Below are 12,051 nucleotides of genomic sequence, written 5' to 3'. Positions count from 1 at the left end.
TGATGTTGAAACTAATGAAGTAATAGATTTTAAATCGATCTGTTGAAATAATTTCAACAAAAAAAGTGACAGATTCAATACTTGTATGATATGCTTGCCGCCCTGAGATTAACTACGAAATACTTGACTGTCAGGATTCTTAAGGTAAGGGTCGATTAAAACATCGATCGACAATTACATTTTTCAATTTATTCTGACAATTTTAATTTTGATCCGAATGGACACTCCCGTCGTCACTGGCAATGGGTTCCTGAAAAGAATGTCTTACTGGAGAGAGAGCTAGACTTTTGACATTTTAATGACATTACGTTCAACATTGTGTATACACTCTTCATTTGGCCCATGTTCACTTTGAACAAATTCGCTTCATCTTCGGAAATTATTGTGCTATCGGCAATATTATTACTTTCAGTGTGATTCTCGGCCGTTGCATCTCCATGATTTCGATTCTCGGCCGTTGCATCTCCATGATTTCCATATTCTTGCTACAATAGTTTTTTACATTAATAAGGAGGGAAAGGCGTATGTTCGAAATTTGAATTGGCACTGCAGAAAGTGAAATTGCTTCAGATAGGCACAGAAAGCTAACATAATTTTATATAAATGTAAGAGTAACCTGAATTGTCCTACTCATTCCTTGGTGGATTTGTACGTTCTGCATTTCATACGAATCGCCACAGACTGATTGTTCAGACATTCGAACACGAATGTCTGTAGTAAATGGATCATGCCCGTCTTTCGGATTATGTTTATCGCGCCTAAGATCATCTAACCTGAAAACGAAGTTTTGAAGCAAAATGGATACACAACCTCACACTCGTTTTGATCTACACGCTTACTGTTTGTGTATAGCATTCAGCACTTCTTCGTTAATCAGCAAATATCCGGGTGGTAGGTCTACTTCCTTATTTTTTATCTCTTTAGCTTTCTTCAACTTATTGTGCAGTTGAATATTCATTTTGTTAGCCTGTTCACGATTTGCTGTTTCGATTTCCAAACGCTGCTCCAACACATCAATTGCCTCCCTAATTAAGAAAAGGTTGTTCTTTACGAAAAGGTTTCCGTTGAGAAGAAGGAAAGCTTAGATGATTATCAACGACATCGTTATCCTTTGCACCTTCTTTCTAGACCTTAATCGTTTAAAATTTTACCTCAATTTCATGGTGCTCTCCTTCCGATCAATTTCGAACGTATCTGGGTCAGCTCCCAACATTTTTTGAATTTCATTAAAAATTCGTCGGCTCATTTTTGGATTGGAACCAACGTCGAAAACCGTTAGAGTTTTATTACATTTCAGACAATCGATTATAGACGAACCACCATTGTCAGTTAGACCACAGTTTTGGAACTCAATAGCTTATATTAAAATATTTTTTGAAAATAATTGAGTTCCTTGCGCGAGAGTAAGTTTTACTGTACCTTTCATCCATTCGTCATCTTTCAGTTCCATGATGATTCGTTGCAATCCCTTATCACCGAGCTCTTCATTTCCATTTAAAACTAAGCATTTCAATCCCGGCAGTGTATCACTAACATCTTGGTAACGAAAAGATTTGATCCATTCCTCTGAGTACCGGTTGATTGTTTGATATTTAATCAAATTGCCAATGGGAGCAGCCGAAATTTCCGTTAGGTCACAATACGAAAAATTGATTTTTTCTATGTGCGATAAATGCTTGATTGTGGAACAAACAATTACACATCCATCGTCCATCAAGTTACTGCGCGCAAAACTTAGCATTTTTAAAGAATTGTTTTGTAGAATTGCCTAAAATACAGTAGCCCGTTGTATATCCGGCAAGCGCAACTACGTAGAAAGTCAACTTACATTTGCGATTGATTGAATGTACTCCACAGTCAATGGAAGTCCTTCTAATGCAAGACTTTGTATTTCCGTACTGTCTTTCACGCAATTGGATATAGATCGGACCAAAGGACAGAATAAATATTTAGTGGAAATCAATGGGTCACCCTTAGCAGCAATATCACGACATCTCTTCTCAGTATGAATTTGTTCTCGCACTAAAAATAAGTTAGATAAAAACGAACACTAAGGAAAACCATGCAAATCCTCCAACCACACTGAACGGGTCTCCTTGATACAATTTCTATGCTTTGCAATGAATTATCTTGTTCCAATGCCTTGGTTACGATCTGCCATTCATAAATTTTCATTCGCTCAGCAACGACTTCCAATTTTAATTTATTTTTTATAATTTCGTGATTCGGCAAAACGTTCTTTCGTTTGCAAAGAGTCAAGTATTTGTTATGGAATGAGTTATTCAGGTTCTTTATCACGTTTAATGTGCTTTGACTCATCTTGATAAGCTGTTTTAACTTTTATTGTAAGAATTGAACCTGTGCCTACTTTAACCTGTCGCAATGTAACATTCATCTGATCGATAACGACGACAAAAGTAATGACAAGCTCTGAGTAATTATGGTCCTTTATACAGGGGCTTTCAAATGTCTTGTGACAAAATTTTCATAAAAATTTAATGTGAACCCGGTGTTTTGTCGCGTACTGTACGCAGCCACCTAGTTCAGTGTACCTTGTAACTGCTGTAGTAACAGTGTAACTGCGTCCGTCATGTCTGTCATTAGTTTTTTTTTTGTGTTGTTTGATGTACAACAAAAATAATTGTGCTTACAACCCATTTAACGTTAAATGTAGGTATCAAATCAAATTAATTTTTATGATTGACAATGTTTTAATAACTGAATTATCATTTTGTGGTGGACCGGAGCGTAATGGCACTGCCGAATGTAAACAACAGATTGAATTTGCTTTACCTAACCAAACAAGAAATCCGTCGATAACATCAATCCGGCTCTACGATAAATTTAGAATAATCAAATCTGCAAATTGGTTCAAAAGATTTCAGATGGAGCCTGAAATTCAGACAAGATTTTTAAAAAGCGACCAATTCATCAATGGAATCGTACGACAGTCCTTGTGTAATACAGTGATTCCAGCTGCACTGTTTTCAATGTGGGTTTTCACGTTCACATTTGGCAAGACATAATTGGCTCAATTTTCACTGGAAAAGTTTATTATTGAAATGTGGCTATAATTTAAGAGCTATTTAACCGATTTTCACTTAGATTAGTTAAATTTTAAAACCCTTGTAGGACAATTTAGCTCAAATTTGAAGAGACATTTGGCTGAATTGGAACTGAAATTTGGCTCAAATTTAACTGAAATTTAGCTAAAGCTTAGTTCAAATTTTACTTAAATTTGGCTGAAACACTTGTACGATCCTTAAGAAAGTATGAGTGAATTGAGATAACCTTCTAAAGTGACATTTGAACCAAGTTTCAGTTAACAAAATTTCAGCTAGATTTGAACTAAATTTCAGTAAAATTTTAGCGAAATTTAAGTGACATTTGAACCAAGTTTCAGCTAAATTCGAATCAAATTTGAGTTAAGTTTGAGCCAAATTTAAGTGACATTTGAGCCAAGTTTCAACTAAATTTGAACCAAATTTCAGCTAAATTTGAACCAAATTTCAGTCAAATTCGAATCAAATTTGAGTTAAGTTTGAGCCAAATTTAAGTGACATTTGAGCCAAGTTTCAACTAAATTTGAACCAAATTTCAGCTAAATTTGAACCAAATTTCAGTCAAATTTGAACCAAATTTTAGTTAAATTTGAACCAAATTTCAGTTAAGTTTGAACCAAATTTCAGTTAAGTTTGAGCCAAATTTCAGCTAAATTTGAACCAAATTTTAGTTAAATTTGAGTTAAATTTGAGCCAAATTTCAGTTAAATTTGAGCCAAGTTTCAGCTAAATTTAAACCAAATTTCAGTTAAATTTGAACCAAATTTCAGTTAAATTTGAACCAAATTTCAGTTAAATTTGAACCAAATTTCAGTTAAGTTTGAGCCAAATTTCAGTTAAGTTTGAGCCAAATTTCAGCTAAATTTGAGCCAAATTTCAGTTAAATTTGAACCAAATTTCAATTAAATTTGAACCAAATTTCAGTTAAATTTGAGCCAAATTTCAGCTAAATTTGAACCAAATTTCAGATAAATTTGAAACAAATTTCAGTTAAGTTTGAACCAAATTTGAGTTAAATTTTAGTCAAATTTCAGTTAAATTTTAGTCAAATTAAAGTGTAATTTAAACCAAGTTTCAGCTAAATTTGAACCAAATTTGAGTTTAATTTGAGTCAAATTTGAGTTAAATTTGAGCCAAATTTCAGCTAAATTTGAGCCAAATTTCAGTTAAATTTGAACCAAATTTCAGTTAAATTTGAGCCAAATTTCAGCTAAATTTGAACCAAATTTCAGTTAAATTTGAGCCAAATTTCAGCTAAATTTGAGCCAAATTTCAGTTAAATTTGAACCAAATTTCAGTTAAATTTGAGCCAAATTTCAGCTAAATTTGAACCAAGTTTCAGCTAAATTTGAACCAAATTTCAGTTAAATTTGAGCCAAATTTCAGCTAAATTTGAGCCAAATTTCAGTTAAATTTGAACCAAATTTCAGTTAAATTTGAGCCAAATTTCAGTTAAATTTGAGCCAAATTTCAGCTAAATTTGAACCAAATTTCAGTTAAATTTGAGCCAAATTTCAGTTAAATTTTAGTCAAATTAAAGTGTCATTTAAACCAAGTTTCAGCTAAATTTGAACCAGATTTGAGTTTAATTTGAGTCAAATTTGAGTTAAATTGGAGCCAAATTTCAGTTAAATTTTAGTCAAATTAAAGTGTCATTTAAACCAAGTTTCAGCTAAATTTAAACCAAATTTGAGTTAAATTTGAACCAAATTTCAGTTAAATTTTAGTCAAATTAAAGTGTCATTTGAACCAAGTTTCAGCCAAATTTGAACCAAATTTCAGCCAAATTGAGGTATCATTGCGAAACATAGACTTGATCGAAAGAAATTTAAAATTTATTACAAACAGAACAGGCTCAACATGTGGGAATGAACCTTATAGTAAATGTTCGAACTGCTTGCCTTCTTGCTCCATACAAACGAACAATCTTGTTTTAAATGACTCCATTACCCGATCAAACATATTATCATCTGGGATCTGACAGTTTTCGATAATTCGATGTTGCATTTCTTGTAGGTTGGCCGGTTTTGTTCGAAAGACGCGGTCTTTCAAATAACCCCATAAGAAAAAGTCTAATGGGGTCATATCGGGTGACCTAGGCGGCCAAAGTATCGGTCCAGATCTGCCAATCCATCTATTCGGAAATGTTTGATCCAGATAATTTCTAACAATTACAGCGAAATGGGCGGGAGCTCCGTCTTGCTGGAAGACCACATCATTGAAGTCGATGTTCTGATCGGCAGCGGCATCTCTAATAGCTGGCACAACATCATTTTGCAACAAATCCAAATATTTTTGACCGTTTAAATTACCGTCAATAAAAAATGGACCGATAATTCTACGACCCAAAATTCCTGCCCATGCCATTGATTTCAACGGTGTTTGAGTGTGCTCTACACGATACTCGAATGGATTTCGCCGACACCAATACCTCATGTTATGGCGGTTGACATAACCGTTTAGAAAAAAGGTAGATTCGTCGGAAAAGCAAATGTTCTTGACGAAATCATCGTTTCTTATTAGCAACTCCATATTTTCGCAAAAATCCATTCGTAGTTTGAAATCGTTTTCGCTGAGCTCCTGAACCAAAGTTACTCCATAAGGATGGAATTTATACCGTCGTAAGATACGACCAACCGATGTCATACTGATTCCGGTTTCGTAAGAAATTTCTTTTAAGCTCTGCTGGCTTTTTAGCGCAACAGATCCCAGAACCATAATTTCATTGTTTTCATTTGTAGCTGATCGTGGTCTTCCTGATTTGGGTCGATCGACAACAGAACCGGTGGATCTAATTTTCTTCAAAATTTCAGCAATTGTGTTGGCACTCGGAATAGGCCGATGGGGGTGCGATTGATGAAACCTTTCGGCTGCCTTTCTCAAACTCAATTTCTCGTCTATAACCAGCCAAACTAATTCGTTTCTTTCTTCTTGCGTATACATTTTGATAAGACTCAGTTCCTTTATTTATTCAGAAAATACAGTCTGCGGTTTTGCTGGATCTGAGATTTTTTTGTGTAGAGATGCCTATTCGATTGATTCATTTAAAAAATCACCGGTTGATAGAGGTTCGGCAAAGCCATAAATACGTATAGATTCAATTAATTTAAATCAAATAATAATTGCAAACCTAATTATGCACACCAAATTTTGGCCAATGTATGCAACCATTACCAGTTTCATCTAAAATTCTTTCACAATAATTTATCAACAGATGCAATCACCTCTGATAACAAAAGAAACAAAATGTTTGTTTCATCGTAGTGCTCCAGTCGAATGACACTTACATTAAATTCAGAAAAAATACTTGTTTCATCAAACTGCTTTTCCTAAAAGGATTTATTCAAAACAAACATTTTTTCTGCTTCACCTAGGCTATAATTCAACAAAGTTTTCGATGTATATCAATACGACATACATCAATTTAAAAATAATACTTTAAAGCCATCCCGCAGAAACATTCTACATCTCTGCGGGATGACCAGAACAATCAACTCAGCTCAATGTATCTATTTTGATATGATTTATTTTGATACGAGTACCATTTATTGATGGTACTCTTTAGCGAAGTACAAAAAAGATGAAAAATTATTTTTTGTATGAAAAATTGTGTGCATTTTTACAGAGACTTTTTGGTGGTTTGTCGATGAATTTATGCAAGTACTGAAGGTGTGAATGTTTAGCATGTATGTGATGTTTGTTGTTGACGTTGCAGAAATGATAAATTCTTATCAACTTTCTATTGATAATGAAAATTACAGTTCTCGACCATACAAATACCAACAGATTTTCTGAGTTGTCATTATGCAGCTATGAGTGTAGCATGCCTACACATCATAATAACGATTGGATACGTACTTTTTCACAGACTACTATAATCGTTTTAAGCACACAGGGTGCTCAACTAAAAAATTGTCACAAAACAAATGAATCGCCCTGTATATAGCAAAATACATGTTAAAAAAATTGAAGTACAAGATTTGAAATCAACTGATTAAAAACAATTTGATGGATGGTAGTAATAGACCCTATTACAATAGGTCATATGCTTGCCGTCTGTAACAGGTTAATCTATATAACGAGCTGTTCTTTTACTATAAAATATCGGATATTGTTTCATAAAAAAATCTCTCACTTAACAACTTAACTATAATATACATTTTGCTCACTTGAAGGACCCTTCACTGTTTAATTTCAACGCCGTTATCGATAACAGATAACCGCCTGACTATTAGGTTGTCGTCGATTGGATTTCGTCAACCGATTCTACCTTATACTGTCCGTCCAGCCGCATCATGGTGTATGTTAGTAAACATTTAAGATAACAAATTAGTCGAATATCAAACCGGCTGTTCGATTACCAAACATCAGTCGGTTTTCTTTTCATTTTATCTGTGCACACGTAAGACATAAAGTACTCGTTGGTTTCTTGAAATTATTTCAACGCTTCGAGTATCTAGGTTTTATTAGAAAAATTTGGGTGATCGAATTTGGAAGCGCATAACAATTCGAAGTAAGTCTTGGTAAAAGTGGTGTATTTAATAGAAAATATCAGAAATCTTACCATCTTCCAACTATTTGGTGTTGAACAGATCAGAGAGTCTTGAAATAGAGTTTTTTTACACGTGTTATTTTGGTGTCATAAATCTCCTTTAGCCATACAAAGACAATATTCGTAAATAGCAACAAACCGCCACATGTTTACTTTAATTGAAGAATCTGGGAAATGTGAGGACATAAGTGCATATAGTACCGAAGAGTGGACTACCGATAGAACCAATAGAACGAAATAGTACTCCAACAGCTGGGACATAGTTTGCTCGTATAGTTTCCCCCTCGTATAATACCGATCATGACGTATAGTGTCCAAGTTTGAATTTTGCAACAATCAAAGGCAGAGCAGCCCGCATTAATCCTCCCGTTTGTACTCATTAAATAAGTTCAATGACTGCCCCACGCGAAAGTTACCATTACATATCAGTTTGTCCCCTTCGAAAGTGATCCATTAAATAAAGAATATTTTCGGTTCATTTGCCGGGAATCTCCTTGTGATATGCAACTTTCGCCTTTCGCAGGCAATAAACCAGAATACATTGGATGTTGCATCGATATTCATTAAGAGTGATATCGCCAAAACTTGAACCAATTTTGGTGAAAATAAATACAATGGTTCGGCTATCCAGACAAGCCATAGCTCGTTTGAATCGTCTTTCAATTCTAAGAAAGAGGTATCTTTTAGTTTTTCTGTTAGTTTCCCATTTTCTGGGTGAACATGTGAAAAGTGATAGCATGTCAAGGGGTGGTGAAAACAGCTTTTTTGTGATAGCTCAAGATAGACATGTTTCTAAAAGTTGAAAATTTGTACGAATATAGGCCTTTGACAGACCTTCATAAAGAGTATAATCATCGGTATGGGCCGCCAGCCGTTCTGGACTTATGACTCAAAATATGGTCAATGTTTGGACAGTCCTACTGGCTTGCAACAGAATTTATCCGCGGAACTGACTATCGGGTTTTGTAGCTGGACTTACCCTCTTTCGTTCCATATATAATAAACCTCAGATAAATTCTGTTGCAAGCCATAAAATTAGTCGAAGCCCATACCGATGATTATACTCTTTATGAAGGTCTGTCAAAGGCCTATATTCCTACAAATGTTCAACTTAGAAACATGTCTATCTTGAGCTATCACAAAAAAACTGTTTTCACCACCCCTTGACATGCTATCACTTTTCACGTGTTCACCCCGAAAATGGGAAACTAACCGAAAAAGTAAAAGATTCCTATTTCTTATCCTGGATCGCCGAACCATTGTTTTCAAATTGGTTCAAGTTTTGGCGATATCACTCTTAATAGTGTATATGAAACCCGAAGATTTTTAATCATAAAATAGACTTGTGTATCTGCTTTTACACTATTACTATCACTATCACTATTACACTTGTTACTTTCGCAACATTCGTAAAATAAACAAAGCTCAGACATCAAAGCTTTTGCTAAGCTTTTCTAAAAAAAAAAATGGGAAAACATTTCTCAACATTTTTACTTTCTCAACGAAATAAGCCAAAACTTGGCTTTTCGAAGAGTGCATTCAATTTTTCTACTTTTTTATAGCTCGCCATGGGTTGCCTACAAATGTTCCTGTTGAGTGTTTTCCTGATAGGAGCGATCCTCATTTATCAATACAACAATTTATGTGCTCCCGTTGATCCTCCAACATTAAATTTAACCGCATATTGGGGGTCAGGAAACGGAAGCGACTATAAAGAAAGCGATGAAATTCACCTCCAAAAAATCATTTACTTCGACAAGCCAGTTAATCGTTTGAAGCAACATTTAAAAGATTTCGATTTGATAACCGAATCATTGGAAGGTGTTGGTTTTGAGTATGGCATTAACTCGAACAAACTAAAATCATTCATTAAGTACTGGCGAGATGATTATTTGCCAAGATGGAAATGGGACCGAGAACACACATTGAATTTATTGCCGCATTATTTGACTGTAATTCAAGGGTAAAATTTATTTCGAATTTCATTATGATTCATTGAACAGACAAGATTTTTTCTTAAGGTTAGCCATTCATTACATTCACACCAAAGTAGAACTTGATCGCGTTAAGGGAAGAGTTCCAAAACCTTTGCTACTACTTCATGGATGGCCAGGTAAACAGTATTACCTTATTATTACCAAATAACTCTAATCTAATCAATAGGATCGGTAAGGGAGTTTTACGATATTATTCCCATGTTAGCTGCACCTGAGGAAACCACTGATGCCACGTCTCCCATTTTTGAAGTGATTGCCCCGAGGTACGAAGACTACTTCCTTTTTCAACATTTTCTAATTCCATTAAAATCGAATTATTTTTTTAGTCTTCCCGGTTTCGCCTGGTCACAAGGTTCTTCGAAAACTGGTATGATCCGTTGATAAATCTTTTTTTTGTAAACAAAAATGAAAAACAAAATTTACTTTAGGATTTGGAGTAGCTGAAATGGTATTTATTGTTGCACTAATGGATGTTTTCAAACTAAAATCTTTTCTGTCTAGGCAGTGGTTTTAAGAAACCTTATGCTTCGTCTTGGCTATAAACGATTTTATATTCAGGGAGGCGACTGGTAAGTCAAATATAAGAAATCAATTAACCTATCGCAGACGGCTACATTTCGCCTATAATCGGCAATAACGACAACTATACATGTTAAAACTGTTGACGTTGTACAATCTGCAGTTTTTTTTTAAATAATCCGTTTATTATCATCCCAATATATTTCTGTGTGGAACACTATGTAGTTTTTAGTTGATTGTTAACAACATAGCCCTGCTCGTTGTATGAACATAGAAAATATTCGGAGGCTAACGAAATCACTCTTTGTTTCTTTTGTACAACAATACTAAACGGTAGCGATTATCGCAGAGAATTTCGCAGTAGCCCAATATGATTGTCAGTCATGCCAAATATTTCGACACTGATATCTCGAAAGAGGCTGACCTATAATTGATTTAAGGTTTTTGCTTGACAGGGTGTAACACAACTGCAAAACACTCTATTTGACAGCTGTAGACTATGATCACTTTTGCTTGAAGTGCGTTGTTAACGCCATTGAATCTGATCTAGAGTCGATGCATTTGGCAATGAAGAAGCATACACCTGGGAATACTCTGAGTTTCTTTCTGAGTTATGTATTGAAGTACAAGATTTACTCTGATCAAAAGAAATAATAGATAGGATAATTTTAAACCAATGACATGCTTGCCGTCTGTGAAGGGTTATCCTAATTATCTGATCAAAAAATGAAAAACGTTTTCTGTTTCATTGCTAAAAGGGGATCCATTCTTGGCAGTACAATTGCGCAATTGTTTCCAGAAAACGTAATCGGTTATCATAGCAACATGTGCGTGGTAAACACTCCACTCGCTACGATCAAAGGCGTCATTGCTAGCTTCTATCCACCATATTTTGTTGAAAAAGAGCACGAGGATTTCTTCTTTCCATTGACAGAAAAACTGGAAAATCTTGTAGTGGAAACTGGCTACTTTCATTTACAGTCGACGAAGCCAGACACTATAGGTGCGCATTTCATATTCTGCGGACAAAATTTAATTCTCTTTTTCATTTGCCCATTTTTTTCTGGAACAAGGAATTGCATTGACAAATAACCCAATCGGAATGGCAGCGTATATCCTCGAAAAATTTGCAACATGGACATATCCGCACAACAAATCATTACCTCATGGTGGGCTTGACAATCGGAAGGATCTGTATGACGCGTACATTGATAATATTATGATTTACTACCTCACCAATTCCATTACCACGTCGATGAGACTTTATGCGGAATCATTTACGCAACAACAGCTAGCATATAATTTGGAAAGAGTGCCAACGGATGTACCAGTCGGTTGTGCCAGATTTAAGAATGATATTGTCCATCAATTCGATTGGCAATTGAAAGATAAGTATCCCAATCTTATCCATAGCACTTATTATGAAAAAGGAGGCCATTTTATTGCATTAGAAGCTCCGGAAGTGTTGTACAATGACTTTGTACAATTTGTGAGAAAAGTTGAAAAATTTAGCCAATCGACTAAGTAAATGTTGTGCAATTCATTGAAACTGTTTTTTTCTTTTGTTTGTTGCTAAACACTAGATCAACGCACTTCACACAAAAGTGATCATAGTCGACAACTGCCAAATAGAGTAATATTTTGTATAAAATTGTTGTTGAAGTGCGTTGGTTTGATGCAAAATCTATTACTTCGCTTAGTGTAACTGTTGCACTGAAACATAGTGTTAAATACAGATAACAAAGAGTAGCTGGCATTCTGGACTTCTGAAATACGTACAGTGAAAACGATATTTTAAGCACTTTAATGAGTTTTTTTTCTGTATTCCCACAATCAATAAGTCTGTTACTTCTTTTGTTCTATTGCTTTATACAAAATCTTTCACTTTACTGTACAATAAAACACTCGTGAGATCCCACTG

The 12,051-nt window shown here is 34.8% G+C and overlaps 2 protein-coding genes across 2 annotated transcripts; one reads left to right on the top strand and one right to left on the bottom strand.

The window, feature by feature from the left end:
- Positions 1-169: 169 nt before the first annotated feature.
- On the bottom strand, positions 170-7,239 carry LOC119081757 (protein Cep78 homolog). The gene is made up of 9 exons (XM_037190947.1): positions 7,206-7,239; positions 2,079-2,367; positions 1,829-2,022; positions 1,420-1,768; positions 1,152-1,356; positions 840-1,025; positions 617-773; positions 309-485; positions 170-250 (listed from the first exon to the last, which is right to left on the bottom strand). The coding sequence occupies exons 2-9, from the start codon at positions 2,317-2,319 to the stop codon at positions 203-205; spliced, it is 1,557 nt and encodes a 518-aa protein (XP_037046842.1). The 5' UTR covers positions 2,320-2,367; positions 7,206-7,239; the 3' UTR covers positions 170-202.
- A 132-nt stretch (positions 7,240-7,371) lies between these two features.
- Positions 7,372-11,674, top strand: LOC119081768 (juvenile hormone epoxide hydrolase 1-like). Its single transcript, XM_037190962.1, has 9 exons — positions 7,372-7,575; positions 9,177-9,577; positions 9,636-9,727; positions 9,778-9,874; positions 9,938-9,978; positions 10,040-10,059; positions 10,113-10,180; positions 10,889-11,133; positions 11,204-11,674. The coding sequence occupies exons 2-9, from the start codon at positions 9,183-9,185 to the stop codon at positions 11,656-11,658; spliced, it is 1,413 nt and encodes a 470-aa protein (XP_037046857.1). The 5' UTR covers positions 7,372-7,575; positions 9,177-9,182; the 3' UTR covers positions 11,659-11,674.
- The last annotated feature ends 377 nt before the right edge of the window (positions 11,675-12,051 follow it).

The sequence above is a fragment of the Bradysia coprophila genome, unplaced genomic scaffold (genome assembly GCF_014529535.1).
Source record: "Bradysia coprophila strain Holo2 unplaced genomic scaffold, BU_Bcop_v1 contig_358, whole genome shotgun sequence".
NCBI lineage: Eukaryota > Metazoa > Arthropoda > Insecta > Diptera > Sciaridae > Bradysia > Bradysia coprophila.
This window is presented reverse-complemented; position numbering and strand designations above follow the sequence as displayed.

Bases quoted from the DNA above. Each gene is read 5' to 3' on its own strand.
- LOC119081768 (XM_037190962.1), top strand. From the start codon at position 9,183: ATGGGTTGCCTACAAATGTTCCTGTTGAGTGTTTTCCTGATAGGAGCG. The intron at 9,728-9,777 runs GTAAACAGTATT...TCTAATCAATAG, and splicing joins ACTACTTCATGGATGGCCAG to GATCGGTAAGGGAGTTTTAC. The intron at 10,060-10,112 runs GTATTTATTGTT...TTTTCTGTCTAG, and splicing joins GATTTGGAGTAGCTGAAATG to GCAGTGGTTTTAAGAAACCT.
- LOC119081757 (XM_037190947.1), bottom strand. From the start codon at position 2,319: ATGAGTCAAAGCACATTAAACGTGATAAAGAACCTGAATAACTCATTC. The intron at 1,357-1,419 runs GTACAGTAAAAC...TTTTAATATAAG, and splicing joins AGATGACGAATGGATGAAAG to CTATTGAGTTCCAAAACTGT. The intron at 1,026-1,151 runs GTAAAATTTTAA...TTTCTTAATTAG, and splicing joins GAGAGCACCATGAAATTGAG to GGAGGCAATTGATGTGTTGG.